The 27,177-nt window shown below is 41.2% G+C and overlaps 1 protein-coding gene and 1 long non-coding RNA gene across 6 annotated transcripts in view; one reads left to right on the top strand and one right to left on the bottom strand.

Annotated features, from left to right (window-relative positions):
- ZNF280D (zinc finger protein 280D) overlaps positions 1-26,565 on the top strand; it is a 32,218-nt gene extending 5,653 nt beyond the window's left edge. For 4 of the 5 annotated variants that reach the window (XM_081887576.1, XM_081887573.1, XM_081887572.1 and 1 more), the window contains 19 exons: positions 558-623; positions 721-1,019; positions 2,425-2,518; positions 3,334-3,357; positions 6,754-6,885; positions 9,429-9,532; positions 10,640-10,866; positions 11,464-11,621; positions 12,176-12,276; positions 12,376-12,522; positions 13,360-13,494; positions 14,252-14,553; positions 16,152-16,289; positions 17,486-17,548; positions 18,237-18,355; positions 18,449-18,485; positions 21,528-21,576; positions 22,603-22,667; positions 23,301-26,565. In XM_081887576.1, the coding sequence (XP_081743702.1) occupies positions 558-623; positions 721-1,019; positions 2,425-2,518; positions 3,334-3,357; positions 6,754-6,885; positions 9,429-9,532; positions 10,640-10,866; positions 11,464-11,621; positions 12,176-12,276; positions 12,376-12,522; positions 13,360-13,494; positions 14,252-14,553; positions 16,152-16,289; positions 17,486-17,548; positions 18,237-18,355; positions 18,449-18,485; positions 21,528-21,576; positions 22,603-22,667; positions 23,301-25,599 (4,559 nt within the window). In that variant the 3' untranslated portion in view covers positions 25,600-26,565. The remainder of the gene's footprint in view (positions 1-557; positions 624-720; positions 1,020-2,424; positions 2,519-3,333; positions 3,358-6,753; positions 6,886-9,428; positions 9,533-10,639; positions 10,867-11,463; positions 11,622-12,175; positions 12,277-12,375; positions 12,523-13,359; positions 13,495-14,251; positions 14,554-16,151; positions 16,290-17,485; positions 17,549-18,236; positions 18,356-18,448; positions 18,486-21,527; positions 21,577-22,602; positions 22,668-23,300) is intronic. The other variant, XM_081887574.1, reaches the window with a different exon arrangement.
- On the bottom strand, positions 2,643-3,364 carry LOC309356402. Its single transcript, XR_014162768.1, has 2 exons — positions 2,995-3,364; positions 2,643-2,916 (listed from the first exon to the last, which is right to left on the bottom strand). It is a non-coding gene; the product is annotated as an uncharacterized lncRNA (long non-coding RNA).
- Positions 26,566-27,177: the final 612 nt, after the last annotated feature.

Here is a 27,177-nt window from a genome sequence, read left to right as displayed (position 1 = left end):
TACCAGAATGATTTTGCTTTTCTCTGTAACTCACAGTGGATGATTGGAACCTGATCATGTCCATATTTCTGACTTCAGCGTAATTTACTTTTAATTAATTGTGCAGTTGCACCCTTATTTTGACAGTTGAGATAAAGGCTTACACAACTAGCACAGTATAAGCTCCTAGGATCCCATTTTAATGAATGATTTGCTCATACAATTTTTAATTTTTTAGCAAGTGTTGGAGATGTTTTGGGAAACCCAACTGCATAGTTGTATGTGTGTGGTAAAAACTGCAAGATAAATATATTTTTAATAAGACAGGCTTACTGAAGAGGACATGGCTATGATTGTCCTGCTTCATTCTTAGGGGATATTTGAAAGGAATTTAGCAATTGGCTTTACTTGTGTGAAGATTGCCAAACATTTGGGTACTTATTTTAGAATTGCTGTAACTTCATGGTGAGGAGTAGCTTGGTTTGTTTGCGTTCTCTTCCATATGTTCACACAAGTATATTTTACATCTTTCTAGTTGAACTAATTAACAGACTTAAACAACTCTCACTTTTAAACAGATATATTGAACAGAGTCAATCCCAGTTCACCACGGATCGGAATGCAGAATGGTGCACCAAAAAGAGGTATTCTGATGTACTCAATCTGGTGACTTTGTAAAACTGAACTCCTTATAGTCTGAATGTGGTGGAGTTTAATATATTTCATAATTCTTTGTGGCAGGTGCTGTGGCTGTTTCTCCAGGGTTTCCCTCTGCAACAAGACCTGTAACTAGTACTCTAGCTGTTCAGCCTCAGCCAAGGGTCAGTAATGTTTCAGGAACCTCTCAGGTCTTGCAGAGACCTCTTTCTGCGTGTTCCTCACTGCAGGAAGCAGCCAAGGCAAGCACTGGAATATCTCAGCCTATCAATAGATCTGCCACCACTCAGTCATTAGCAAGGAACCTCGGCATACCTGTAATGGCTCAGTCTCCATCCAGGCCAGTGGCCACAGTAACAGCCCAACCGGTATCATTAAATCGGGTGAGGATTGACCCTTTTATTTTATTCCAAGAGGGGTTTTCTTTTATTGTTTAACTGAACAGTGCTGACATAACAGTACTTATTAAGGGCTCTGAAAGTCATTTGGTTTTGCTGACATAGCATAGCTTTGCCTGAAAATTAGCATGTTCAGTAAGAGTAATTTGGGAAAACAAACTGATCAAAAGTTGAACTCTTCAAGACTTTTAAAATAAAATTCTTTAATGTTCTTATAATAGTAATCATGACTATTCATATGGCCTGTATCCTATCGTCTCTTAACAATTAGTCATGCTGACTGAGGCTGATGCGAATTAGAGTCTTCTCGAGGACTGTAGTTTCCTTCTCTTTGACTTTTATAGATTTTAGAGTTGCAATGTTTAATTAATTAAAACATTTAATTGACTTAAAGAGCTCAGGTTGCCAATTTAAAAGCAAACAAATCATTACAAGATCTCATAAAAATTGCAGATGGCATTCCCCCCTCCCTTTTTCTTTTGCATAGGAGGGAGATGTCCTGTAATATGATATCTTCTCTGCCATGAGCATTCATCATCTGAAACCAAAGTTTCAAGAGTCCATGGCACATTCTTCACTCCTCCCTGATCCTAAATTGCAGAGCTAGTGAGGACTGATTAAATGTTTGCCTCCTTTCAAAGATGTGCTCCCAGCATTTTATAGGTAGATTTTCAGTCCTTTCAGTTGCAAATGTTTGGTTTAATTTGCAGACTCAGTTACATTGGATATGAGAATTAAGAGGTTTTGCCAAAGACTTCTTGGAAGCAATAAGTTCTAAGAAGGGAAGTAAGATAGGTCCCATTGGAGAGTGTGTGTGTGTGTATTGTGTGTGTGTACACACACACACACACACACACATTACAAAAAAGAGGGGGGAAACACAAAAAATGAAATCCCATCTCTTCCCCCCCCCCCCCTTCCCAGGACAGATCAATCTAGTTAGGTTTGTCTAATCTATTGTTTCGGTAGTTGCCATTCTTCAGGGTTATCAGTAAAGTATTTTATGTATAAAAGGATGCCATCTGGCATATGGGATCATTGGACTATCGATGAATGAACAAAGATCCAGGGCAGTAATGCATCAGGATATAAGAATGAAGGACAAGGCAAGTTTCTGACTGAATCTTAGAATACAAGCTGTTATTTGTACAGACTTCTGCAGAAAGGAAAATATTTCTTTGCAGAAATTGGGTGACATATTTAGTTAGATTTGGATTTGGTTGATTTACCTATCAAACACAAACATTCCTAATTACTTTGGATTATTTTTTAAACCCTACTGAATTTATGCTTATGAAGGTATCATTAAGTGTTGTTTTTGAAAAGATAACACAAAAAGAGGTTACTAATTGGAATATTACAGCTGAGCTAATTAACAAATTCTTTGCAGGTTATGCCGAATAATCCTTTGCCTGTAGCTTTTGGTTTAAGGCAAAATTCAGGAGTAACTCAGTGCCAGAGTGGATCTGCAGTGGCTACAACAGGTATGACTACTACATTTCCAAAGTTTATTATTCATATCATTAAAAGCAAATCTATAATAAAAAGAAAAAAGAAGCATTGCCAAAACAACCAATAAAATGTGTTTTCCTGTTTTTTGCGGGGGGGGGGGGAGAGGAGAGGCGCTTTTTAAATTGTGCATATATTTGGTGCACTAGGATCATAATGATAAATTAAGGGTTATTGGACATAGTTGTAATGATCCTCGAAGTAAAGAGGATTGCTTGAGCCTCCATAACTAATATAAAAACAGACATTGAAATCCTTATTCCGGCACCTGACTGTATTCTTGGAAGAGGTGTTTTGATGATGGAGTTGCTGGTCTTCTGATATGCATTGTCTGCAAGGTTTTTGAACATAAGGCATCTTTATTTTAGACTTCCTCCTTAGCTTTGCAGCCCCCCCCTTACACACAGGTTATGTTCCGGGTGCCCACACACATAAATGAAATTGCATAAACTGGGGAGCGCCCTCTAAAAAGCCTCTAAATGCCTATTTCCCCCTGCTCTGCAGCTCCTTTTCCATACAACTCTTTCTTCAATTAGAGTTCAAGTTCTGGGGCCAGTAAGAGGACGTGTGGGAAAGTGGCGGGTGGCAGCTGCTGTGCTTCGCCACACATCAGCTATTAGGCAGGGAGGCTGAGCAGCCTGAACAAAGCCCCGCTGCTCCTTAGGTCTTTTGAGGGCTTCATCTGCCTTCACTGACGTCCTCCTCTGGCTCCGGGGAGGCTTTCCTCGTGAGCCACAAGGACTCTCCTGCCATTTCCAGGTGTGATTCTATTTATTTATTTATTTCCCAGCACCATGTATATATGCAGTCACATGTGAGTATTTATTTCTTTGGTAGCGTGCTACTGATACGTCATTCTAAGTTTAATATACTTGCCTGCTGCTTGTCTAGTTCCAACTGAGATGCTAAACCATGCAAACCTCCACCTGCAGACTTCTCATAACTGATGGCTCTTCCATATGGGGCGGAAAACTTTGAGGAAGGCCAGATTAGAACCAGACTTCCTAAGTGGCCAGTTTTCTACATGGTGCTAATTTATTTTTATTTTATTTGTGGAGGAGCATTCAGCTGTGTAAGCTCCTTGTAATAATGGCTATATTTCACCTTCAGAATTAGAGACAGCATGCTTCTGAATACAAATTACTGAGGGAAAACCTTGAAGGTGTGGTGCATCCAGTCCTGGAAAAAAAACCCATCCTGGGCCCAGAGGTTTATTCTAGCTACTTCCTGGTCACTAGTCTGGGTTCATGCCTTGTTTTGAGACAGAATCAACCTTGGCTTTCTTGATGGATGACTTTCTTTGGAAGAGGAATAGCGAGAGTTCAACCCTGTGGAATCTTCTGCATCACTGAGTGGCTTTTGGGATCCTTGACTTTACAGTGACATCCTCCTGCACTATCTCCATGTGTTAGGAGCCGTTTTATGGTGGTTTCACTCCTACAGGGTTGGTTCCAGAGAGTAGTATTGGGTGACTGTGTCCTGGCCCTTTGGCAGTTGATTTGTGCGGTGCTGCAGCACACAATTTTGTCCACAGTGCAATTTAATAGCTATAGCATTTGAGAGAAGATGTCACCAATATGTTGATGATGGTCAGCTCCATTTCTTTAGAACTTTTGTTTCAGGAGACGCTGTGCATGGGTTGGATGAGGACTGCATCCAGAGGCTGCAGCTGGATCTAATAAGGTGGAGACCATATGGAAGGGTGGTTCCCAGGTCCAGGCATTAAGTTATATACCTGTTTTGGATGGAGTTGCACTCTCTGAAGGAGCAGGTGCATCCTTTGGGAGTCCTCCTGGATCCATTGTTTTCCCTAGAGGCCCAAGTGAACTAATTAGTCTCTGCTAGATAGTGATAGCTTTACTGCAGTGGTCCAAGCATTAGTAACATCACAATTAGACTACTGTAGAAGCACTCTATGTAGGGCTACTTTTGTGCCTGACTTGGATACTACAGCGAGTGCAAAATGCAACAGCTCAGTGAGACCTCCAGGTTTACGCATATTACACCAGTGAGAAAAATCTGAACCGGGCACCTATTAGCTATTAAGCCAAGTTTAAGGTTTTATTACAAACATTTAAAGTTGTAAACAACGTAGGATCACTGTATCTAGCAGAACCCATCACCTGCCCCGGTACAGACCCAGCTGATATTTTAAGATCTTTTAAGAATACCCTTGCTGGTCATGCTGCATAGGCACCGGTTTAAGGTGCCATTTGGCAATTAGATTGTATATCTGAGTTTCTAACAATGCATCTGAGGTCCTTCTTTGTGTGCCTCTGTCAGCATCGCCCTTGAGCCAATGCACCAACTGGACTCATACACCTCAACCCCGACTGGGCTAGGCGAGCTGGGTAGCACTGCCAGAGACCACCTTTCTCACAGGAACAGGTCACAGTGCTGTGGACTCACAGCTTAGAGCTGAGAGCACCGGATTCACTGTCTCAATAATACAGTCGTTGCGCAGCAGAGTTTTGCAGAGTCTTGCAGAGTATAAACCACTCGGAGAGCAGCTCTGTAGAATATCTGCCTTTTATTCTGTAACTACAACTATGATACAAAACTATTTACAGAGCTGAATATTCTAAGCATAAATCAATGCTACACTGAGAGTCTATCTCTAACACTCTCTCTCCGATACACTGACTGACTGACTCTCTAACTCACACACATTGATTTAGTGCTGGGGCAGAATAAGTAGATAGCAGGACACGCCTCCTCTCTAGAGAGTCAGCAGAGACCATCAGGAGATCATCAGGAGATTCTTGGGTATGGGAAGGGTGAAATCTCCTCAGCCTCCTCCATGGAAGGTCCGGGGGGCAACAACATAATACATTTTTTTCTGAAGCAGCTCCCTGTTTGTGAAGGCTCACCTGGCACCTTCGTTACATATCTTTAGGCACCAGGCAAAAACATTCCTCTTCACCCAGGCCGTTGGCTAATTAAGCAGTCTGCAGGCTTTTAAACTGAAGGGTTTTTTGTTTAGTTTGTTATTATGTTGTGTATTTTGTATTTTTACACTGTAAACAACCCTGTGAAACTCAGACAAAGTGTGGTATATAAATTTAACAACGACAACAACAGTAAGGCAGGCTCCTGCAACCTCAGTATTGCTTTGAATTATAGACATGGCTGAGAACTGGATATGGGCCTACTGGTGGAGGCTGAAGTAATCATGGTTACTGGATTAACTGGATTCAGCCCTTCTGGGCCTTCTTGAAAGCATGAGGAGCTCCTGAATTTGTTACTGGATTGTTTCAGTGGGTAGGAGCAGGGGTGTTCTGCTCTGGGTACCATTCCAAAGGGGGTGTCAAAATGCCGACACCCAATTGGCAGCACCTCGGACGAGCACCGTTCTGGGTGCTGAAGCAGGTTGCTCTGCCTCTGGGTAGGAACAGCTGCACCAACTTTTGTCTGGTGGGAAAAGTGCATCTCTCTTTGTAAAGCTCAGATCACAGCAGACTTTCACCTGGTGATAGCCTCCAAAACCTTGCAATGCCCTTTTCCTTGGACAGCCTTGGACTAGTCAGAAACTTCAGCTAGAGTTGAATGTAGCAGGCTGTCTCACAGTGGGGTAGTGGATGGAGCACATGTCAGTGAACTAGCACGTTAACTGGTTATGATTCAAGATGCTGGTTTTCACTTTTAAATTCCTAAAAAAGCTTTGGATCAATGTTCTTGAAGCCTTGTTTCCTCCTTTCCTTGTTCTCTTGCATTGCATTGTGATCTTTTAAATCATCTGCTAGTGCCTGCTCAGTAAAAATAACAGTTTACCAAATTACGTGCTTCTGTCTTGAATAAACTCTTGATACATCTACTGATGCTGAATGGCATGTTTGTCCTAAAGCTAATAAAACAATCAAATTTAATTAATTCAAACAAATAACATTTTGCACAGTTGTTATGACTTGATAACTCTGCTCACAGTGACCTTGCAAAGTACGGTTTTATGGGTTGTGCCATTTTTGTTGACGATTGTACTCATTTCTGGGGTGCTGATTTCCTGCTTTAAGATGTTAGTCAAGGTTAGAGGACTTTTACTCCTCCACAAAGGCAGTGATCCTCCTAATTCTACCATACCTTGAAGGACTCTGCAGCTTGAAGCAGCTGGAATCAGAGTATTGGAGAAGAAAACAAGTCAAGGCTTGCTTGGGTTGGTTTTAGCAATAGTATATGAAATTAAGACTTACTTAATTTTCAAAACTATTTGTAGGCCTGTCCAAGCGTCCTTCCACTTCTGAAGCTCACAGTATTAATCCAAAAAAGGCCAAGGCTGATGAGGCAGTTTCTGGAAGTGATTCACCTTCAGTTATATCTCCAAATGACACATCACTGCTTCAGAAAGGTAGGGAAGCGTCTTATTGTCCCAGCTGTTACAGCATTTTCATGAAGAGATATATCAGAAATGTTTTTTTTAAAAAACAGAACAAATGGTCTTTACAGGAAAATTTTAGTGTCATTACTCGGTGCATTGGTGCGGCAACTTTCCCAGTCCAAGAAGAATTCCACAATTTTTGGTGCAAAGAGTGACTGTTTAAAAATGTAAGAATAACTTTCTAGAACAATGAGAGAACATGTAATGTAGGTGTAGAAACCTGGGGCATTGGAGCTAGGAAGCCAGAGACAGGCAGGTACCACTCCCTTGCCCCAGGCAAAAGTGGGAGGCTTCCACAGAGAGGGCACCCCAACTGGGGATCCAGTGGCGTAGCATGGGTTTCTAGCACCCAAGGCGGAACAAGTGTTGCACCCCCTTGGTGGACTGGGCAGCTGGGGTGGAGGTGTACGCCAAGGGGTGCACACCCTGAGCTCTTGTGAACAGAACCTGTGAGGACCCAGCGGTAAGGAGCTCTCGGTGACCACTGCCTGAAACACAGATGGGAGCATTAAAATAAGCTACTTTCAAAACTTCTTTGTGGGAGGGTGTTGCTGGTGGCCTGTATGTCACTTTGCAGTCACTTCAGCACCATCCTCAGCTGAAAAAGCAACTCTTAAAAAAAATCATTAAAAATGGGAGGGCAAGGGGCCTGGACATGCACCAAGGAGCTGTATGAGGTTGACATGGTGCCACATTGGGAACTCCAGGTATAAGGTGGCCATTTTGCCTAGAATACACCCCCCCCCCCGCAAATGTTGGCTGTGTCCCTAATAATGCTTACCTTGCATTCACATCCAGAGTACAGAAAAACAATGAGAGAAATATGCTTGTATAAGAGTGTTGTTTGAAGGTGCACAATGCAGTGTGATTTTCAATTAAACTAAGGGTGAAACATCAGGGCTTAGATTGAAACGTTTTAAATTTAGGCCATGCTGGAAATAGACAAACATGGTACTGAGCAAATGCCAGTATTCCACCAAGCTGCAGAAAGAGATGTGGTGGTGGGGAAAAGGAAGGGAAGTGGCAAAGTTTTGACTGCTAGCCATGCAGCATAGCGCTTTTCTTTCTCCGCACAGATTTATACTTAAGGATTTGCTATGGTTAGGTTTCTTTTTTTTAAAAAAGCAAACAAACACAGGCTTGCTGTTTCAGAAATGGTTTTCAATTGAAGATAGGCAAGACTGTACCATTAGTTTTAGCAGGTTAGTGAAGGACTTCTCCTGCATTTATATATTTATTAAGCTTCGGGGGAAACTGAGTGTTGTTCACTCAGGTTTGTTTGAACAGAAGAGAGTGAGGCCAGAGGCCATTCAATGCAGGAAAGCAGCGTCGCTCCCACCACCTGCTTCCCCAACCGTTGCCTTTTATTTGCTCAGGGTGGGAAGTTACTGCCACCCATTTGCCTCACTTTCTCCCAGCACCCTGCTCTGATTCTGCCCCTTGATCAGGCATATCCCCGCCCCCCCCAATTACCTGCCTCCACGACTTTGCGAGGAAGCACAGGGGAAGCAAGACAGAAAACAAGCTCCTCACTCGCTTGCAGCCTTCCCTTCTCTAGGAATGACAGCTCTTTTGCTGCTATTAACCCTTGCAGAACTGAGCAGTAGGAACCTCTTTGCTGGTCCAGGCAGAGAGTGAGGAGAGGGACAAGGGACACTTGCGGGGTTTGCATTAATGAGGGAACCTGTCTCGGGGGGTACCTGGAAGCACCTCTCTGAAACGTGTGCTGGGGCAATTGCCCCCTCGCCCGACCCATGTTAAACCTCTCTTTGTGAATCCTTCTCTTTACAAGGAGTTGCTTGGTATCTACCCATCTTACCAAGCTTTAAAGATTGCACTTTAATCCTGTCAACTGTTTTATACCGTTTTTATGATTTTGTGCCTTTTAGTAATTTCTAGTTTTTGTATTTATATTTTAATTGATTTATTTTTGCAAGGCACCCAGAGAATATAAAGTGTAAAAATACTTACAAATTTAAGAGTCTCGGAACATAGCAAAAGATTTTGATGGCATGTAGAATGCAATTATTCTCTCAAAATTATCACCCTTTCAGAAGGCCCATGGATGTAAGCATTGCTGTGTTCGACCTAAGAGCTCTTGATGCAGCAGGTCAAGCATAAATATAAGTCCAAAAAGTAATTAGATTACTTTTGCATATCTACATTAATTAGTGATAACACACTGACAGCCTGCAACAGAAAAGATTCTTTCCGTTTACCAAAACTACAGTTCTTGTGCCACTTGGGGAAATGTTTTGCTTGTTACAGGCAAGCTATCAAATGACTTACGTGTTGCCTTTTGAGGAATATGCACACAAAGAGACGAGGCTTTTTTTTTTTAAAGAACAAATTATAATGTTACTGGTTATATATCTTTCTTATCTGCTTTTGTTGGTGAACTCTGTATGTTTGTCATAGTTACTCAAGCGGTACATCATAAATTTGTAAATTTGAAGAAAGTGTCTCTTCAGAAGTGATAATTAAGTCATAGGGTGTACTTTTCCTTTTTACAGGTATTGCTTCGAGCAATGTTAAACATGGAGCACCTTTTCCACAAGCATGTCCAAAGTGTAATATTCATTTCAATCTTTTGGAGCCATTAAAAAATCACATAAAGGTAAGGACGTGTTTTGGCAGAGGAAGGGGAACAAAATGAAATCATAGATGTGGCATTGAGTATTAATACGTTTTAAAGATGATAGAACTTCAGAGTTAATTATACTTAAGCATGTAATGGTTCTGGCTAGTTGCTGTTCTGTGGTGCTTTGAACATTATCCGCTTTCAAAAGCAAATTTCATGCATAGCTGTCAAGATGATAAATAAGAATGGAAGAAGGGCCTGGCTGCTGAGTCGTGCCAAAGGCCCATCTAGCCAAGAACTCTGTTCTCCCAGAGGCCAACCATTGCCCTTTGTGAGAATCATGATTTTTGCTTTTAAAAAATAACTTCATTTTGCATATTAATTTTTATGGCTGCTTGTGGTTTCCCTGTGTGAAGAGCACTTTAAATGGCAGAATGTTCAGCTACAGCATTTTCTGTTTGCTATGTTTGTTTCTATGTATGTTATTAAGGATATTGTAACTCATAGAGAAAATACATATTAAATTAAGCTGACTAGTATTAGCCCTCTTAGTACAGAGTTAAAAAGAAGCCTGGGATTTATTATATAAATGTGCAGAATTCTGTACAGCTTGGACCTGTTATTTAGTAGCCCCTTCCCTTGAAACCATTCCAGCTTCGTTATAAATATATTATGAAGAGATCTTAAATTTTCCCTCTTGTTGCTTTTGATTCTTTGCATTGCTTCCTTATATGTACATCCCATAGAAGTCAAAGCTGGTGCCACTGTTATGTAATGCATGGTAAGCTAAAGATGCATTTTTATAACAGATGGTTTATGGAATTGGGGACTCCATCAGTATTTATGCTAATCACATTTGGGTGGAATTAAGTACCCTTGATCTCAAGTTACAAAACCGTCATAATTCTAGGTGTGTTTCCTTAAAAGTTATCTGAAATCTGTGGCCCTCACTTTTTTACAAATGTGTTAAAACTTCTGGCCCCACTTACATACATGCAACTTACCTGGGCTCAAAATATCAGGTATTCGGGTTGGGAGGGGAAGGTTTACAAACATATTTTTGTTAGGTTCTAGGCTATACTTCAGTTATTTTCTTTAAAAGAGAAAATGGCTTAGTTGTTCTTTAACTTGCTTCTCTTTCAGTATTGCTGTCCAGACATGGCACATACCTTTCTGGGAATAACCCAAACAGACAGTTCAGGGACATCAACTAAAATGGCTGAAAGTGAAAAAGGAAAACTGATCATGTTAGTTAATGACTTTTATTATGGCAAACATGAGGGTAACGTCCAGCAGGTGCGTCAGGAGCAGAAGACACATACGACCTTCAAGTGTGCCAGCTGCATGAAGCTTCTCAAAAGCAATATCAGGTATTTTTATATCCTGAAAAATGTATGTGTGATAAAAACTTTGGGCCCAGGTTTGGCTAGTGTGTAGCTCACAGTGTCACTGTAAGACATCTATAGGTAGTGTTTTTCCCCTTTGTTTTTGTTTTTTTGTGCAAAGCTGATTTTACATTCTTTCACAAAATGGTGTTTTCCTAATGCTCCACTCAGAACTGTCTGAAGATCGTACTAGAGATTGAGAGTTCATCTTTGGGAGTCCTTTCATAAGAGAGAAATGTAATCCCTGGGAATGGGGGAGTGACAGTGTTTCTCGGGAGAAGCTGCCCTATTTTTCATTTATAATCTTTGAGATCCCACTTGCACTAATCTGCTTGAAATGATAAATAGTGATAGCAGCGTATTTTAGGTTACTGTTTTTTCTGTTTCCCTCTATTTCCTTCCACGTGTTTGAGGAGCTTGCACAGAGGAAGGCACTGCAGTCCATTAAAGGGCATTTTAAAAAACATAATATGCTAAATATGTGTTTATGGCAGTGTCTTTAGCACCTGTCTAGTTTATTCATTAATGTGTTGTTGTTTTTTAAAGTGTGGTCTATTGAGCTGTTCTTTGTGTCGCTCCCAGGTTTATGAACCACATGAAGCATCACTTGGAGCTGGAAAAACAGAATAGTGAGAGTTGGGAAAGTCACACCACCTGTCAGCACTGCTACCGTCAGTTTCCAACACCTTTCCAACTCCAGTGCCACATTGAAAGCAGCCATACCCCTCATGAGTCATCGAGTAAGTTTCTCAGATGCTGTGTCTTGTACAGCAGCCATTGGTCTAGATCAGGGGTAGTCAACCTTTTTATACCTACCACCCACTAATGCATCTTTCTTGAAGGTAAAAATTTCCTTACCACCCACCAGTGCTCGATGGGAGGAGGATTCAGCTTGTGCTGTAGAACTCCTTACCGCCCACCTAGAATCCTGAAACGCCCACTAGTGGGCGGTAGGGACCAGGTTGACAACTCCTGGTCTAGACGGCAGCCGTGCTATTTTGTCATGGTGGGGGCACATGCACTCTGCTCTAGTTGGGGCATGGGCATACAGCAGTCCAAAGAGATACGGGATATTACGGTTAGAAATATTTGACTTTTGCAGCTTAAAAGCATTTCTACTTTTCATTGGGAGCAAAGTAATAGGCAAATATTTTTGCCACAGCATGATTTAAAAATTAGGCTGCCAAAAGACTTGAGAGCTGTCCTTGGATTAATAGGCACCATCTACTTTGTCCTCCCCCCGTGGTTCCAATTAAGAAAAAAAAGTTCACCTCTTGTTTCTGCTCTTTTCTAGCTCTATGTAAAATATGTGAACTATCTTTTGAAACCGAGCAAGTTCTTTTGCAGCACATGAAGGACAATCACAAGCCTGGGGAGATGCCCTACGTCTGCCAGGTACCTCAGAGCATCCTCCCCCTTGTGTATGGCTGTTTGTCAAAGACTTGCTTCTAAAGAATGTTGCTTCAAGGCAGTCCATATCTTTTTCCATTCTAGGTGTGCAATTACAGATCATCAGCATTTTCAGATGTGGAAAAACACTTTCGAGCTGTTCATGAAAATACAAAGAGCCTGCTGTGCCCATTTTGCCTCAAAGTTATTAAACTTGGGGCACCATATATGCATCATTTCCTGAGACACCAGGTAAAAATACTTGATTATCTTTGGAGTATAAGCACTAGGCAAGAGGGATGTAAGATGTCTCTGCAGAAGCAACTAGTAGCTAATAAATTGTTAATCCCCCTCCCCCCAAAAGCCCTGGTCTTCTATAAGTTATGGTAACAATAGAGCTTAGAGCCTTATCCATAATGAACATTTGCTGACCATTAGCATACTTGAGAAAAGTTCAGCTACGTTCACAAAGCTCCAGATGTCAATTTAAAGTTGAATATGGCCAATGCAAAGGGTTTTTTCTTTTTAAAAAAATGTTTCCAAGGTGAGATGGTGGCAGACGGAACCTGGAAGAAGTGTTTGATAGTAGGAATGGATGGTGCCTTAACCCATACTGTTTTCTTGCAAAAGTTTGGTTTAAGGAGCTGGAAACTATATGCTGTATCCAACATTCTGTGTCTGCTAGTGTGATTGTGAGTTTTAATCTTGCCTAACGGGAATCCAGTGCAACTGTTGTGCTAGTAGAAACTCACTATGCAGCGCATTGCTCGTAACTTGGTGCCTTCTTTGGGGCAGCAAGGTTCCCTTGGTGCAAACATTTCACTAGTGGAACAAGTGTACTTAACATCACATTTGATACAACCTTATGTGATGTGTGTAATTAATGTGAATTGTTTGTGATTATTTTCTATCAATAACTTAGTACAGGATTTTGTTGATACTGAATACAGTTAGTCCTTTATTGCTTGCAGCCACTGCTCATCACTTTTGCACTGTTTATGTTTTTGAAACCTCCTGGAATACTAAGCTTCTATTATCCATTTCATCAGTATGTTTTGGCTTAAATATATTTTTCTTTTTTAAAAAAAGAAAAAGGGAGTACATCGCTGTACCAAGTGTAGACTCCAGTTCTTGACATGCAAAGAAAAAATGGATCACAAATCTCAGCATCATCGGACATTTAAAAAACCTGCTCAGTTAGAGGGATTGCCTCCAGGAACCAAAGTAAGCTTAAAGCATCATGTAATGTTTATTCTGAAAAATGGCTACAGGGAAATGGCAGGAGAGAGTGGTATGTGTTCCCCACTGCTGCTGGGGTTTTTTGTGGGGAGGGGACTTGAAAATCACACTAAGGCTCTCTAGAGACTTGCAAAAGGGTTCAACTCTAGGCACCTTTTAACAACATTTAAAACCTTCCTGGGACTCAGATTTAAATCTGCAGTAAACAGGGGTCTTCTTTGTGGTGGCATCTGCTCTGTTCTCCTGGATTTGCAGAAGTTCAGTCCTGCTTGGGTCGCCTGACCTGACCTTAGGTGGGTGACCAGCTACAAATAAATTTGGACATACACTGTGCAAAACAGATAGTTTCAGCCATCATGGACCCTTTAATGGATTTCCCCTTGCTGTGTTTGTGTGCTTTATATGAATAGGTGGGAGGGGAGTTTGCACATAGGCATGTGTGTGTTCGTCATTGCTTTCCTGTGTATTGTAGCACAGGCTCTAGCTGTGATTGGATGGGCACTGATCTCATGGTGGGCATACTGCTAGCCATTGCCTCTGACAAAGTAGTCTGAGGGTTACAATAACAGAATTGTAGCATTGGCAGGTACACTAAGGGTCATTTATTCCAGCCCCCTGCAGTGCAGCTTGCTCAGAACTGCTAAGCCTTGTGCCATCCATGCACTCTTCTTGCAAGTCTTTTCAGCAAGATAAATGGTTGCCATTCATTTAGGAGAGAGTTAACCGGGTCTCATGTTTCTAGGTTACCATCAGAGCTTCTGCTGGATCTCTTCAGCCTGGATCAGCAACTGCATCTCCTGTCATCCCAAGTGCGTCTACTTTACACTTGTCCACCAGTGCAGCTAAAGTGACAAATGCTAAAACGACTCAGAACAAAACGAATGCAAATAAAGTAAAGCCAAAATTGAAGCCACTGAGCGTACAGAAAAAGCAAGGTCTGGGGACCACCCAAAATAACAGTAGTAGCAGCAGCAGCAGCAGTAGCAGTGGCGCCAACAGCAAAAGAAACAATAAAATTGCAAATACAGCATTAAATAATCTAAGGTAAGTCTTCTGGTAGCTTTCCAGAGTGTAGTTTTGAATGTTAACTGATTGGAATAAAAAAGGAAATAGAACTTGAGTTCTTCTGAATCAATAGAATGGTAACATGATTAATTTTGACTGGAATGGCCAAGTGTTTGGGCCTTGTTCAGTGGGTGGGTATGTTCTGATCGTTAGAGGGTTGGCGATGCAAGTGTCACTTGCATGAGTTCCCCAGTATAAGGGTCACCAAATAGGACCTTTAGAGGCAGTAGTTTAAGTAGGAATTTCTTTCAATAGATCAGCTTAAGGACTGTACAAGTAACATCAGCATATTTTTTCTTAAATCGTGTAGGTTTTTAAACTTAAGAGCTATCTGCTTTCAAACACTTAGTGACAGCAGATAGCTTAATGTGGACCTTCTAGGATACACAGTAGGCTTAAGTGAGCCAGCCTAAGACAGGGACTGGCACTGGTTTCTTTAAATTCCCAAAGCTTCCGCACTCTGCTCCTTTCTTTTGCTGTGACTGACTAAATAACCATGGCTATAGAAGTGTGTGCACAAGAGAGACTCTTTGCCCAAGAGCATGTGCCTCTGTAGGGAGACATTATTGGCATGCAGAGATGCAGTGAGATAGAATCAGAGTTGTTGAGTTCCAAGTGTCATCTAGTCCAACCCCCTGCAAGGAATCACAATCTCTTTGTTCCACTGTCAAACAGCTCTTACCATCAGAAAGTGCTTCTTGATGTTTAGTTAGAATTTCCTTTCTTGTAAATTTTGCAGCCATTGATTTGCATCCAACCCTTTGGAGCAGCAGAAAACAAGCTTGCTTCATCTTCCATGTAACGGTCCTTTAGATATTTGAAGATGGTTATCATATCTCCTCTCAGCCTCCTATTATCCAGGCTAAACTTACCCAACTCCCTTGGCCATTTCCTCATAAGACTAGGTTTCCAGACCCTTGATCACCTTGGCCACTCTTATCTGCACACGTTCTAGTGTGTCAATATCCTTCATAAATTGTGGTGTCCAGAACTGGACACAGGATTCCAAGTGGGGTCTGATCAGAGTCTTGTATTGGGTCTCAGCTACAGTAACAGTAAAAACTCTGCAGATAAAAGACATTTACAGTAAAAAACCGTCTCGGGCATGTGCCTGAGCTGGAGCCAAGTGGAGGGTGCCTCTGCCCCATCGCTGATAAAAGCAAGAGAGAGGAAGGTGTTCATGTGAAGAACCATTGACAGTTGCAACCTGTGTACACATTTTCAAACCTTTTCCACTGCTTTCAGTTGGTTAAGCATTGCAAACCTGTTTCCCCAGTATCCATAAGGCCTTGAAGTAAAGAAGGCTATTTTCAGAATGCCATGTGCTCCTTGGAGCTTCCCAGCTGCCCTTCCCACTTCGTCCCCTTGTGCCACATTGACTCCCACCCTGGAAGGTCCTCTGGAAAGCCTCTTTCTAAAGATGGGGCGACATTATAAAGCAGAATTCAAAAGCCAGATTCTTTTTCTCCAGGCCAGTGATATTAACTAAGCAAGCTTTTCTGGAAATCATGATTTGAAATGGGAACTTAACTTTTTTCTTAATACTGCATACTAATTCTGACATTGGTTCCTATTAGATGCCCGAATATTCAGAAGTGCATTGAGTGTTATTCTGATATAAGGACATTCGCCAGCCACTTTCCAGCCTATGTTCGCTGCAGTTTATGCAGATACAGCACTAGCTGCAGTAAAGCCTACGTGAATCACATGATGAGGTAGGAAATCTTCAGCTTCGAGTTGTTAAATGATGTCTGTAGTTTGTTTCTGTTCTGGTAGATTTCTGGTCTTTTTTATATTGCAGCAAGTCTGTGCCTCAGTGCAACCCTAACACCGCCTCCCCTTGTGTGGGCACTGACCCTAACCAGGATTACTCCTGGGTAGGTTTCCCCCTTAAAAAATAATTGAAACCTGCTTGTTGGTTGGAAGCGTGGTTAGCGTTCAGTATGGTTAAAGCTGAGGCTGGGGACTTGTGCTCAGGGAGAGAAGAGGCAGGCAAGGAGCATACTGTCTCTCAGCCAGTGCTATACTGCAATGCCACAGGTGCATTAATGGAAGATTGGGGCTCTGCATGGCCTTAGCGTCCTCTCTTCCGTGATTTATAAATTAGCATTTTATGCTTTTTTTAAAAAAAAATGCTAGGCTGCTTTCTTCCACTAAGGAACTCAAAGCAGATTACAGTGTAAAAATAGAAAAATAATCAAAGCAATACCAGAGCAGCACAATAAAATTCTGTGGTAAAATCAGTACTTAGAAAAGCAGTGAAGAAAATCCAGCTCATCAGAAGTAAAAAAAAACCTCAGTTGGTGTAGCTTTCCCCAGAGAGCTCTTCAAAGAATCAGGTTCTCACCTGGTTCTGGAAGGCCTTCCTAGGGAGAGCATTCTGAAGCATTGATGCCACAACTGAAAAAGCTCCTGTTCCTCGTGCCCATTTTAAAAAATTCAGGTTTTGACCTAGAGCATATGGGTGAACAGGGTGCTTGAAGGCCAATTTTTTCTCCCATTTCAAAGATGGAAAACTTCCTCCATGTGAACATACTTACTGAAGTGAAGGCACTTTAACATTTCCCAGACATTTTTAAAAGTGTTGCCATTTTAACATGCTACAATTTGTTCTATCTTAGCTTTTTGTAAACCCACCCTGGAAGCACTGCTTCTGCTCTCCTCTCAAAAGTTGCTCTGGAGGAATCTCTGGTTCTTAACAGAGGTGTCTGGATAGTGGCTGAAATCAGTGGCACACCCTCCTTCACTTGTAGAAGCATCTCCCAGTCATGCAGCAGAATCTTTGGGCTCAGGAATGACTAGACATCTGCTTGTTTTTATACCTTAGATTGCGGTCTTATTGTTTAATATGATATGGGGGGACAGGACATTTCTTTAGGACGTTCATTTCATCAATTTTATTATCTTGTAGTTTTCACAGTGCTCGACAAAGTAAACGATTTTGGATTTATAAGACTCATTCAGAAGATCTGAGGTAACCATCTGCTTTTTCTTTTTTAAGGTGTACATTTTTTGCAACATGCATCACAGTCCTTGGATAAGTCCCACTGTGTCTAATGAGGCTTTCTCCCCAAGTGTATTTTAGATTGCAATTTCAGTTACTGTTGAATTGGATTTAAGATGTGTGTATGTTATCTGGATTCCATCTAACTTTTATTTCTTATATAAAGCTTTGTTTTCAGAATGCAAAGCTTTCTTCATAAAATGAGACAACCCTAAACTAATATCCAAGCCAAAATTCTTGATTTTTCCGATGTTCTGAGATGTGATACTGATTCTTTTGTTTGTTAAATTTTGCTCATCATCATGATTTGTTGTTTTGAATCCATTTTTCCACATATCAGCAATTTCACATATCTAGAAGTTATAAGGAAAACCATCCAGGGAAGGGTGGGCACTGATAACTTTGCTTACCGAAAAAAGTACAACCTTTCCTTCTACAGTCTTGTTCTTTCCAATAATATTATTCATATATGCAATGCTTATGAGAAATTCTTGGAACGAACATGTGTACCAACTAGTATGTAATGAGTTTTATGTATATATTAGTCCAATGCATTGTTGACTTCACATGACATGGTCAGAAGAAGCTTTTTGTAACCTTTTGCCTCCCTTTTTTATCCTGGCCTTTACTCAGGGTTACTTCTTCCTTTTTCCCCTAGGGGTGTTACTCTTGTTTGTCTTAATTGTGACTTCCTGACTGATGCTTCCGGCTTGGATAATATGGCTACGCACTTGAACGAAAACCTTACTCATACTTGTCAAGTGATTATCGAAAATGGTATGTGGCTCATGTACCTCTGACATAAGCCAGATGTTAGCCTGTTGTCTTTTTGTTGGTTTTTAACACTACTGGTCTTCTCTTTAATTCCAGTTCCCTCGGACTATCTGGTTGCTGACAACATTTCTCGGTAAGTTTCTGAGATTAGCTTGTTTGTCAGTTGGGTGGTTGTGTTGATGGTCTTCCAGCATAGAAACAAAGAGTAGATACCTATTCTATGATACAGAAGCAAGTTTGGTTGTACTCCAGATAAAAAAAAATGCAAATTCCCTTTTAATTATTTTTATTAAGCTTTATTACATACACAAAGGCCAGGATAAAAAACCCCACGCAACTTGCTTCAAGTGTTTTGGGGGACTTGAGGTTTATGTTTTACGAACAGTAGCCCCCAGTACTGTGTGTCAAGCCATATTGGAAGCATATGTGTTTGAGTTTGTGTATGATAGAGAGTTGTTCGGGGGGGGTGTTAAATCTCTGCTTAGCATCCCTGAAGTGCCTTCTTTTGGAACCACAACCCAAGTCTAATTACAGTGCTTTGTCTAATAAATTGTAGTGTTCTGATGCATCCTTATTAATGAGGAAGCAGCCACCCAAGCCGGTGGAGTTCCTGTGTGTGCTGCATCCGGCCAAAGGGGGCTCCTCTAATTCAGCCTCCTCTTTCCCAAAGTGGCCAAACCTGATGCCCCAAAGGGCCTCTCAAAGCAGGGACACGAAGGCAGCAGCCCTTCTCTGCTGCTGCTGCCCCCACCATCCACAATTGGCATTCTGGGTACACCGTCTCCGAATCTGGTGTTTCTGCCAGCAATCGTAACAGTTGATAAAGCTCTTCTTCATGATTTGTCTAAATCCACCTTTAAAACCATCTGAGCAAAACTGTTAGCCACCTTCCTATCTTGTGATAGTGAGTTCCAAAAGCATATTGTGCTTTGTATGAAGAAGTAGTTTGCTGTTGTCGAGCCTAGCCTGGGCCTGTTGCTAGTTGTTCAAATGCCTTCTGTTACACCCTGTTAAAAAATGAGTCCCCACCTATTTCCTGTAGGTCTAACCTGTTTGAGGGATGTGAAATTTACCATTGTTGCAGCAGCTTGTATTCTTATTTAGTTGGTCAAATTAAATATGTTTAGTGTCTCCCATATACAGATTTTTTAAATTTTATTTTTGCTATGTCAGACAAGTTTTAACATACTTTTTTTTCAACCACAGTAACAAATTATCAACCTTCAATGTAAATAAAACAATATTTTCTGTATGCTGCATCTCTGGACCAGCTGCTGGCACAGATAAAAGCCTGTTTCTCCTTTCTGAGTATCAGTTGCATTCGGGTTCCCCACAAAGCTGATATATAGCAATGCAAGAAAAGGAAGTCTCTTTTCTCTGGTCACTTTCAGTAACAGTATTTGATTGTAAAAGTTCCCTCCCCTTCCATATGGCTTTGACATAACATGTTTTGCACATGGTGGGTTGTTTTCCCTGCACTACGTAATAAACAATAAACATGTTTTATAATATACAATGTTTCACAATATAAATGTGATTTGCATGTTCTGCAGATATTTTTAACATGTAATGCTGGTTCTATGTAGTATTTTAAAGTCATCAGTAAGACATTACAAGAAGTTAGATGTACTTTTAAATATATGCTTTTAAGGCCAATCCTATGAGGAGTCTTGATAATTGTCAAATGGTTGCTAATGACATACATCCTTTTAAAGTTACAAAAAATGGAATGAGTTGTCAGCCTGTTAGCACTGGCTCTCACCCTCATAATTAAACACATGCAGCTCCTTATTATGCCAAGTACCTTGTATGTTGCTGCAGCCTTAGTAGGGTCATTAATCATTTAATTCATGATTAATAACATTTCTACCCAGGTGTAAGAGGTGCAGTTCCATACTTAAGATTAAAATTCACTTCAGTGCCACATCAGTAAAGAAGATACAACCACCAGAAATTTCTTTAAACAAAAGCCTTTGAAAGGTTAAATTGTATGTTGAAAATCATGAGTCTGCAAGGTTTTATAGGAGAGGTGCACTTCTTGCTCTTTCTGCAGTAGAGTTGTTCTAGCATAAAATATAAAAATCAATCATGGTGATGTGATAAGTTGCTTGTTTATTGTGGTTTAGAAGTCAATACATTTAAATAATGTTTAACTAATGAGGTATGCCTTGGGGAAATATTTGCAGAATAATCTACCCTTTAAGTGATAGATTGAGGTCTATATTTATTAGCAAATACTACAGAAAAGCCCTTCATTGCGGTACAAAAATGCAGAGTTATGGCTGGAAGACTTTTTCCATGAACATCTCAGTTAAAAATAGGCAGGGAAATGGGAGCCCATTCTTGCCACAGAACAGCAAATCTGTGAACTTTTAGGTATGCATTTTGCTAATAATTTGGTTTAGGAATGGCAGCAACCTTGCAGTTCAGAAAGTGCAGTTGCTGGGCATTAGTGCTTTACAGAATGCAGAGGCAAAAGAAATGCAGGCCTTGCCCAAGAAGCTGAGTCTAATCTAGGTGTGAACAGGAGCTGCCATGCTGGTTGCTCACATGTTGGTCCCATTTCCATATAATTGGGTGGGATTAAACAAGCCTGGCTGCTCCCGTCAGATTTTGTTTAGCCCCAAAGTTGAATGGGAAAAACAGCAGAGGGGAGTGGAATTTCCTCTTAAATTGAAATTGATTTACTTAATTTCAGCAACTCATACCTTATCCTTCTATTCCAATAGCAGCACTCGTGGTGACTTACAAAAGAAAAAATAATAAAAATTTGACCAACAATAGACTATTAAACTGAGACAAGCATCACAGATGAAAATGCATTATGCTGCAGAGTTATCTGCTAAACCTTTTTGAAGTTGGCACACCAAATTCCTAACAAACAACTACCTGGAACAAGCTGGTGAAGAGTAGAGAGGTGGGGCCAAGTGGGCCTCTCTTTTCAGGTAGTTCCACAACCTGCATGCATAATGTTGTAGATGGAACTTGCAAGGAGTAAAACAGCCAGACTTCTCCTTGAGTTATTGTTTCATTAGGGAAGGAGGAAACCAATGACTCACAGTGGAGATTTCAGAATAGTTGAAAATTTTAAATGTGTGTTATTATTAATTTTCTGGACTTTAACATTGATGATAATATGCTGTCTGAGAATAACAGATGTTGTTTCATTCTTTAGCCTGGTTAGTGATACATCATTGAACAGTGGAAGTGAAGAAACATCCCAGGTAGTGTACATTTCTGTTCTCAACCTTTTGAACTGGCATGCTCCTAGAGTGTATTTACAAGTGTGTGTGTTTGTTTGTGTGTGTGTGTGTGTGTGTAGCTTTATTTTTATTTATCTGCAGCATAATAATCTCCAGTGTGTATATATTCATTGTTCAAACCTGAATTTAGATTTTCAGAATGGTAGGTTTCATAACTAAAAAATATTTAGTGGTCTATTAAGCCAACTTTCAACAGGGCAACTGCTACTTTCCTGTGTGTATGTAGTGTGATATTAACGCTTGAACTATTTGGCATGTATAGTGACTTTGGAGTGAAAAAAAGAATGCCCATATCCCAGATGGGCCCTGGCCACTTCTGCACACTCTGCAGAAAGCTCTCTTTTAAACTAAGATATCTCAAATAGAAGGCATACGTAGGATGGGAGCAGGTGAGCAAGGTGGGCTAGCAATGTGCTTTTATCATTGGAAAGCTTAGGGTGTTACTGGCTTTGCTGAATGAAGGAAATCTGAAGAACTTGCACTGCTGGGGTTCCTTAAATCTACAGGGCTAAGTGATATTTTGCAAGCAGGTCTGGTAATACCTTGTGTTCCTTAACCTGCATGAGGCATGACATGCCTCCATGTGGTAAGCCCAACTCCTGAGGGGCCATGCCCCCCTTTCCTCTTTTGCTACAGTTCCTTCTCTCCCCTCCCAGCCAGAAAAAAAAAATGGTTCTCTTTCTGATTCTGTCCTTGCTACAGATTTTGGGCCTGTGTGGTTGCCAGTTATCTGTGTATGTCCCCACTGCTTCCTTCTTCATCTTCTCATTTACTGCAGCTCTAGACTCATAATTACAAGAGCTTCTGGGATCCCAGTTGTTCTACAGGGGTTTCCTCCTAGATTCGTGCATGCAATCTTGTTAGATATTCACTGAAGGTCACTCTTCATTGGGAGCCCAGATTGTCTTTTGGAAACCCTCATTTCTCCTTAGCAATACCTAAAATTCACTGCATTGCACTGTAAAAATAATATTGTGTATATTTCAGAAAATTCCAAGGCTCAGTGCACCTGAAGAGCAAAAAGAGCAAAAAGAAACATCCATCTCTGCAAGGTAAATATAAGCACTGTGTCTTCTCACAGGGTAAAGTGAATCCAATATATTGCAGTTCCAAACTGATCTCCAGATTAAGTATCCCAAGTGGGAACTTGCAACAACCTTTTGCAGTTTATAATGCTGCTCTTCTTCTTCATGGTTCCAGAAAGTCATGTCCTTTTTCAGGGCAATCTACTCCTTTCTCCTGGTTTATTCTTTCCCTTCTCTATCCTGCCTCCTGCCAGAAATGAAGAGAAAAGAAAGAAAAACATTCCATGCCTTCTCGGCATGATCAGTCCTAATTTAGTTGTTTTGTGTTGTTGTTGTCGTCGTCGTCCCCTTTGTCTACATAAGAATCAGCACTCAGAGGGTTGAATTGGCTCTTGGTTTATAAGACTGCCTAAGCAGAGAGAGAGAGAGAGAGAGAGAGAGAGAGAGAGAGAGAGAAGTTTTAAAGTCCATCTCTTCCCCTCCTTCACTTTCTTTTCTATGTCTTAATGAACAATAATGAACAAAGTGGGGTGGATTTATCCCAAGGTTTGAGCTCCTACTGCTTTATAGTAAGGGAGGGTTGATTTTTTTAAAGGCAGTACTAAAATATAAGCAGTATGTTTTCTTAAAATACTAAACTGTTGGATTTGCTTTTTTCAGCCCAGAAATAGAACACATTACAGAAGAAACAGATAAGGACCATCTGGAAAATCAAAGCGATGAAGCTGCTTTAGAAGTTGAGTGTGAAGAAAATAAACTGCCTGTTCTAGAAAACAGCCTTGGTTCAGAGCTTCAGGCCTGCTCAAATGACTTCACAGGCTCTGTAGATGGGGGAGAGACAGAGGGCCTTGGAAATCAAAGGGATGGAAGCCCTTTTACAGCTGAGTTCAAAGAAAAGATACCTCCATGTCCTGAAAACACTACTGGCCCAGTGTTCCCAGCATGCTCAAAAGATTCTTTGGGAGAAGGGAACTCAGATGACCTTGCAAATCAAGGTGATGAAGACGGTTCTTTAGCTGCTGAGTGTGAAGAAAATCCAACATCTCCGGTTTTACAAAACTCAAATAACCCAATAAACCCTGCAGAAAAAACAGACATAGAGAGCTTTGTAAATCAAGGAGATGAAGGTCCTCTACCTGCTGCTTGTGTAGAAAATATGCCTATGTCACCTATGGAAGACTCCTCCATGTCAGAACATCATACTTGTTCAAAAGGCTCTACAGGAGAAGGGGACCTTGCAAATCAAGGAGATGAAGCTCCTCTAGCTGCAGGGTGTGAAGAAAGCACACTGCCTTTGGTTCTGGAAAACTCCTCTGGTTCAGGACTCGACTCAGCCAGCTCAAGTGATCCTGCAAAAGAAGAGGACACAGGTGCCCTTGCAAATCAAACTGATGAAGGTCTTCTAGCTGCTGCTGGTGTAGAAAATATGCCTGTGTCACCCATGGAAGAATCCTCCATTTCAGAACATAATAGTTGTTCAAAAGGCTCCACAGAAGAAGGGGACCTTGCAGTTGACCTTGCAAATCAAGAAGATGAAGGTCCTCTAGCTGCAGGGTGTGAAGAAGGCACACTGCCTTTGGTTCTAGAAAACTCCTCTGGTTCAGGACTTGACTCAGCCAGCTCAAATGATCCTGAAAAAGAAGGGGACACAGGTGCCATTGCAAATCAAACTGATGAAGGTCTTCTAGCTGCTTCTTGTGTAGAAAATATGCCTATGTCACCCATGGAAGACTCCTCCATTTCAGAACATAATACTTGTTCAAAAGTCTCTACAGGAGAAGGGGACCCTGCAACTGACCTTGCAAATCAAGGAGATGAAGCTCCTTTAGTGGCCAAATGCAAAGAAGAGAAATCTCCATGTCTAGAAAACATTTCTGATCCAGGGTTTCAAGCCTGCTCAAAAGACAGTTCAGGACAAGGAGACGGTTCAGGACAAGATAACCTTGCAAATCAAGATGTTGAAGAAAATCCGTTGCCTTCAGTTCTTGCAAATCAAGAAGTTAAAGAAAATCTATTGCCTTCAGTTCTAGAAAACTCCAAGTCAGGATTTTCAGCCTCCTCAAATGACTCCATAGATCCTGCGAGCAAAGACACAGTAGGCAGCCTTGCAAATCAGGACAGTGAATGTTCTTCAGCAGCTGAGTGTGAAGAAAGTACATCGACTTTGGTTCAAGGAAACCTCTCTGGTTCAGGACTCTCAGACTGGTCAAATGATCCCATAGATCCTATGGAAGATGAAGATGCAGAGACTCCTGGAAATCAAAGTGATGAATGTTTAGCTGCCAAGTGTAAAGAAAGTCCATCAGCTGGAGAAGAATCCTCCGTTTTAGAACTCCATGTCTGTTCAAAAGGCTCTGCAGAAGATGCTTCAAAGGACCGTCTTGAAAATCAAACTAATGAGCATGAAGAAAGTACTTCTGTATCAGCTGTGAAAGAATCCTGTTCAGGATCCCAAGCCAGTTCAACTGAGACCTCTTGTGAAAGGACAGGATCTGATGATTTGGGTAACGGTGATCAGATAGAAGAAGGAAAATCCCCGAAAGCTTCAGATAATAAAACCAACTCTTTCCAAAGTTCAAAGGATGCAGTCTCTGCTGCCGAGACAAAGGTGGCTGATTTGGATGAAGCTGAGCTAGAAGACATAAATCCTGACCACTCAAAATTGGCATCTGATGAAGAAGATGTCAGTTTTGAACAGTTTCTGAGGAGAAGTGAACCTGAATCTGTGAATTCTGATGCGAGTGAGCAAGGCAGTGTTCATCTGGAACCTCTGACACCATCAGAGGTCCTTGAATATGAAGCTACAGAGATTCTCCAGAAAGGTGGCGTTCCACCTTCAGCAAAGAAGGCTGAGCCAGGTTCTGAACTAGAGGATTCTGCTGATTCCGGAGAGAGCAGCCCTGCTAGCCGTGTGGAGTCACCAGTAAGCCAGGCAGAAGGGAGTGATGAAGCAAGCTGAAGCAGAATATTTGCATCACTTTGAACCAATTGCTGTGTATACTCTTACAGGTGCCAATTGGGAAAGAAAGTGGGGAAACAGAACCATGGACTATGTAATACTGCCGAAGCTCAGTGACAAATGAGATATTAGACCCTCTGATATGAAAGAGCTGTCAGAAGCCAGAACCATTGCCTGCAGTGACCCAACCCGTGAAGCCAAGAGGGAGACATGTTATTTATTTGATTCAAAGTAAGATCCCGATAGGGGCCACAGTCTTTGTAGTACTTGGGGTACCGGTGTTTCTCTATAAAGGGCATTTGACCCACCGTCGCTTGGGTTTGATGTTGCATTCCTGTCCCATCAAATCATGCTAGGAAGGAAAGTGTGTGAAGGTCTGGCACCTCAGGATTGATGTGATCTTACATGATAATAAGCTTACCTTAAACTTTCAGTGAAAGTGGAATTATTATTAAAAAAGTAAATATAGTTGTGAGTTTCCCAGTGTGCAAGCTGTGCAGAAACCTGACACTTTACTTGTTTGAAATAGGGCATGTGGTGGCCTCTGTGTCTTCATTTTATTTTTATTTTTGTTAATTGGCAGCAGGCCCCCAAAACACGAGGTGGGTGGGGAGAGTTTAAAAACTAATATGGAAATGTGTAAACTGTTACAAAAAGAATAGGACCTGAGAGGCATTGATACACTCTTAGTTGAAATTTATGTAAAACAAGCAAAGGGTTGGGGTTGGGGGATGGCATGAAAATCATTTTTATACATAGTTAGGTTAAGGAATGTGTGTGAAATCATTTAGAGTAGCTTGCCTTTTAAGTATTAAACTGAATTAAGTGCTCTATATGAATCTTTTCAGAAAGTGATTTTGAACTTGTTGAGAATTGTTTTCAATGAACATAAATGTTTTGAACTTCCGTTAGGACACCGATGTACATATTTTGGATTAAATATTTGCAAGAAAATATGATGAATTATTTTGTTGTTCGTGTGTGTGTTTTTATTAATCACTTTGCTAGCTTGTGTTTTGCTCACATTTCTTTTATTACCCCCCAGGCTATTAAACGGTTTTGCATCTCCACCATAGAATTACTGAAGGAAAACCATGTTTAAATAGTTAAAAGACCTTAAACTACACCCCGGACTGCAACGAAATGTGAATGTATCATAGGAACAGTGTTCAGTTTTATGCGCTTATGGCAGGTGTGAGGTTTTCTGAGTGGAGGCAATCCCTCTCTTCTCATGGGTCCTTCTCCTGCCTTTGCTACAGTTGTCTGTAAGTTCCACCAACTTAAGTGGTAGAGAGAAGCATGTGGAGCTGTGTCATCTCACACAGCAGGTGGGAGAGAGATTTCTCATAGTCCTTTCTCTAGTGGGTGAGTCCACTAGAGGCACCATTTTTTTTTTAAGCACTGAAAACTCCTGCATGCTCTCTGCTTTCCCCCTCCAACTTGCTGTCTGGGCCAAGAGTTGCCATATATTGAACCAGCTTGGCCATGACCATACTGTATTAGTAAAGTGGGGAGTTTCAGCCACTGAAGAACTAGGTCACACCATGTTTTGAGCTCTTGGAGGCTTGGACCAGTGTC

The sequence above is a fragment of the Podarcis melisellensis genome (genome assembly GCF_964234715.1).
Source record: "Podarcis melisellensis genome assembly, chromosome: 14".
Taxonomy (NCBI): Eukaryota; Metazoa; Chordata; class Lepidosauria; order Squamata; family Lacertidae; genus Podarcis; species Podarcis melisellensis.
The sequence above is the reverse complement of the archived record's forward strand: the minus strand, read 5'-3'. Positions and strand labels throughout refer to the sequence as shown.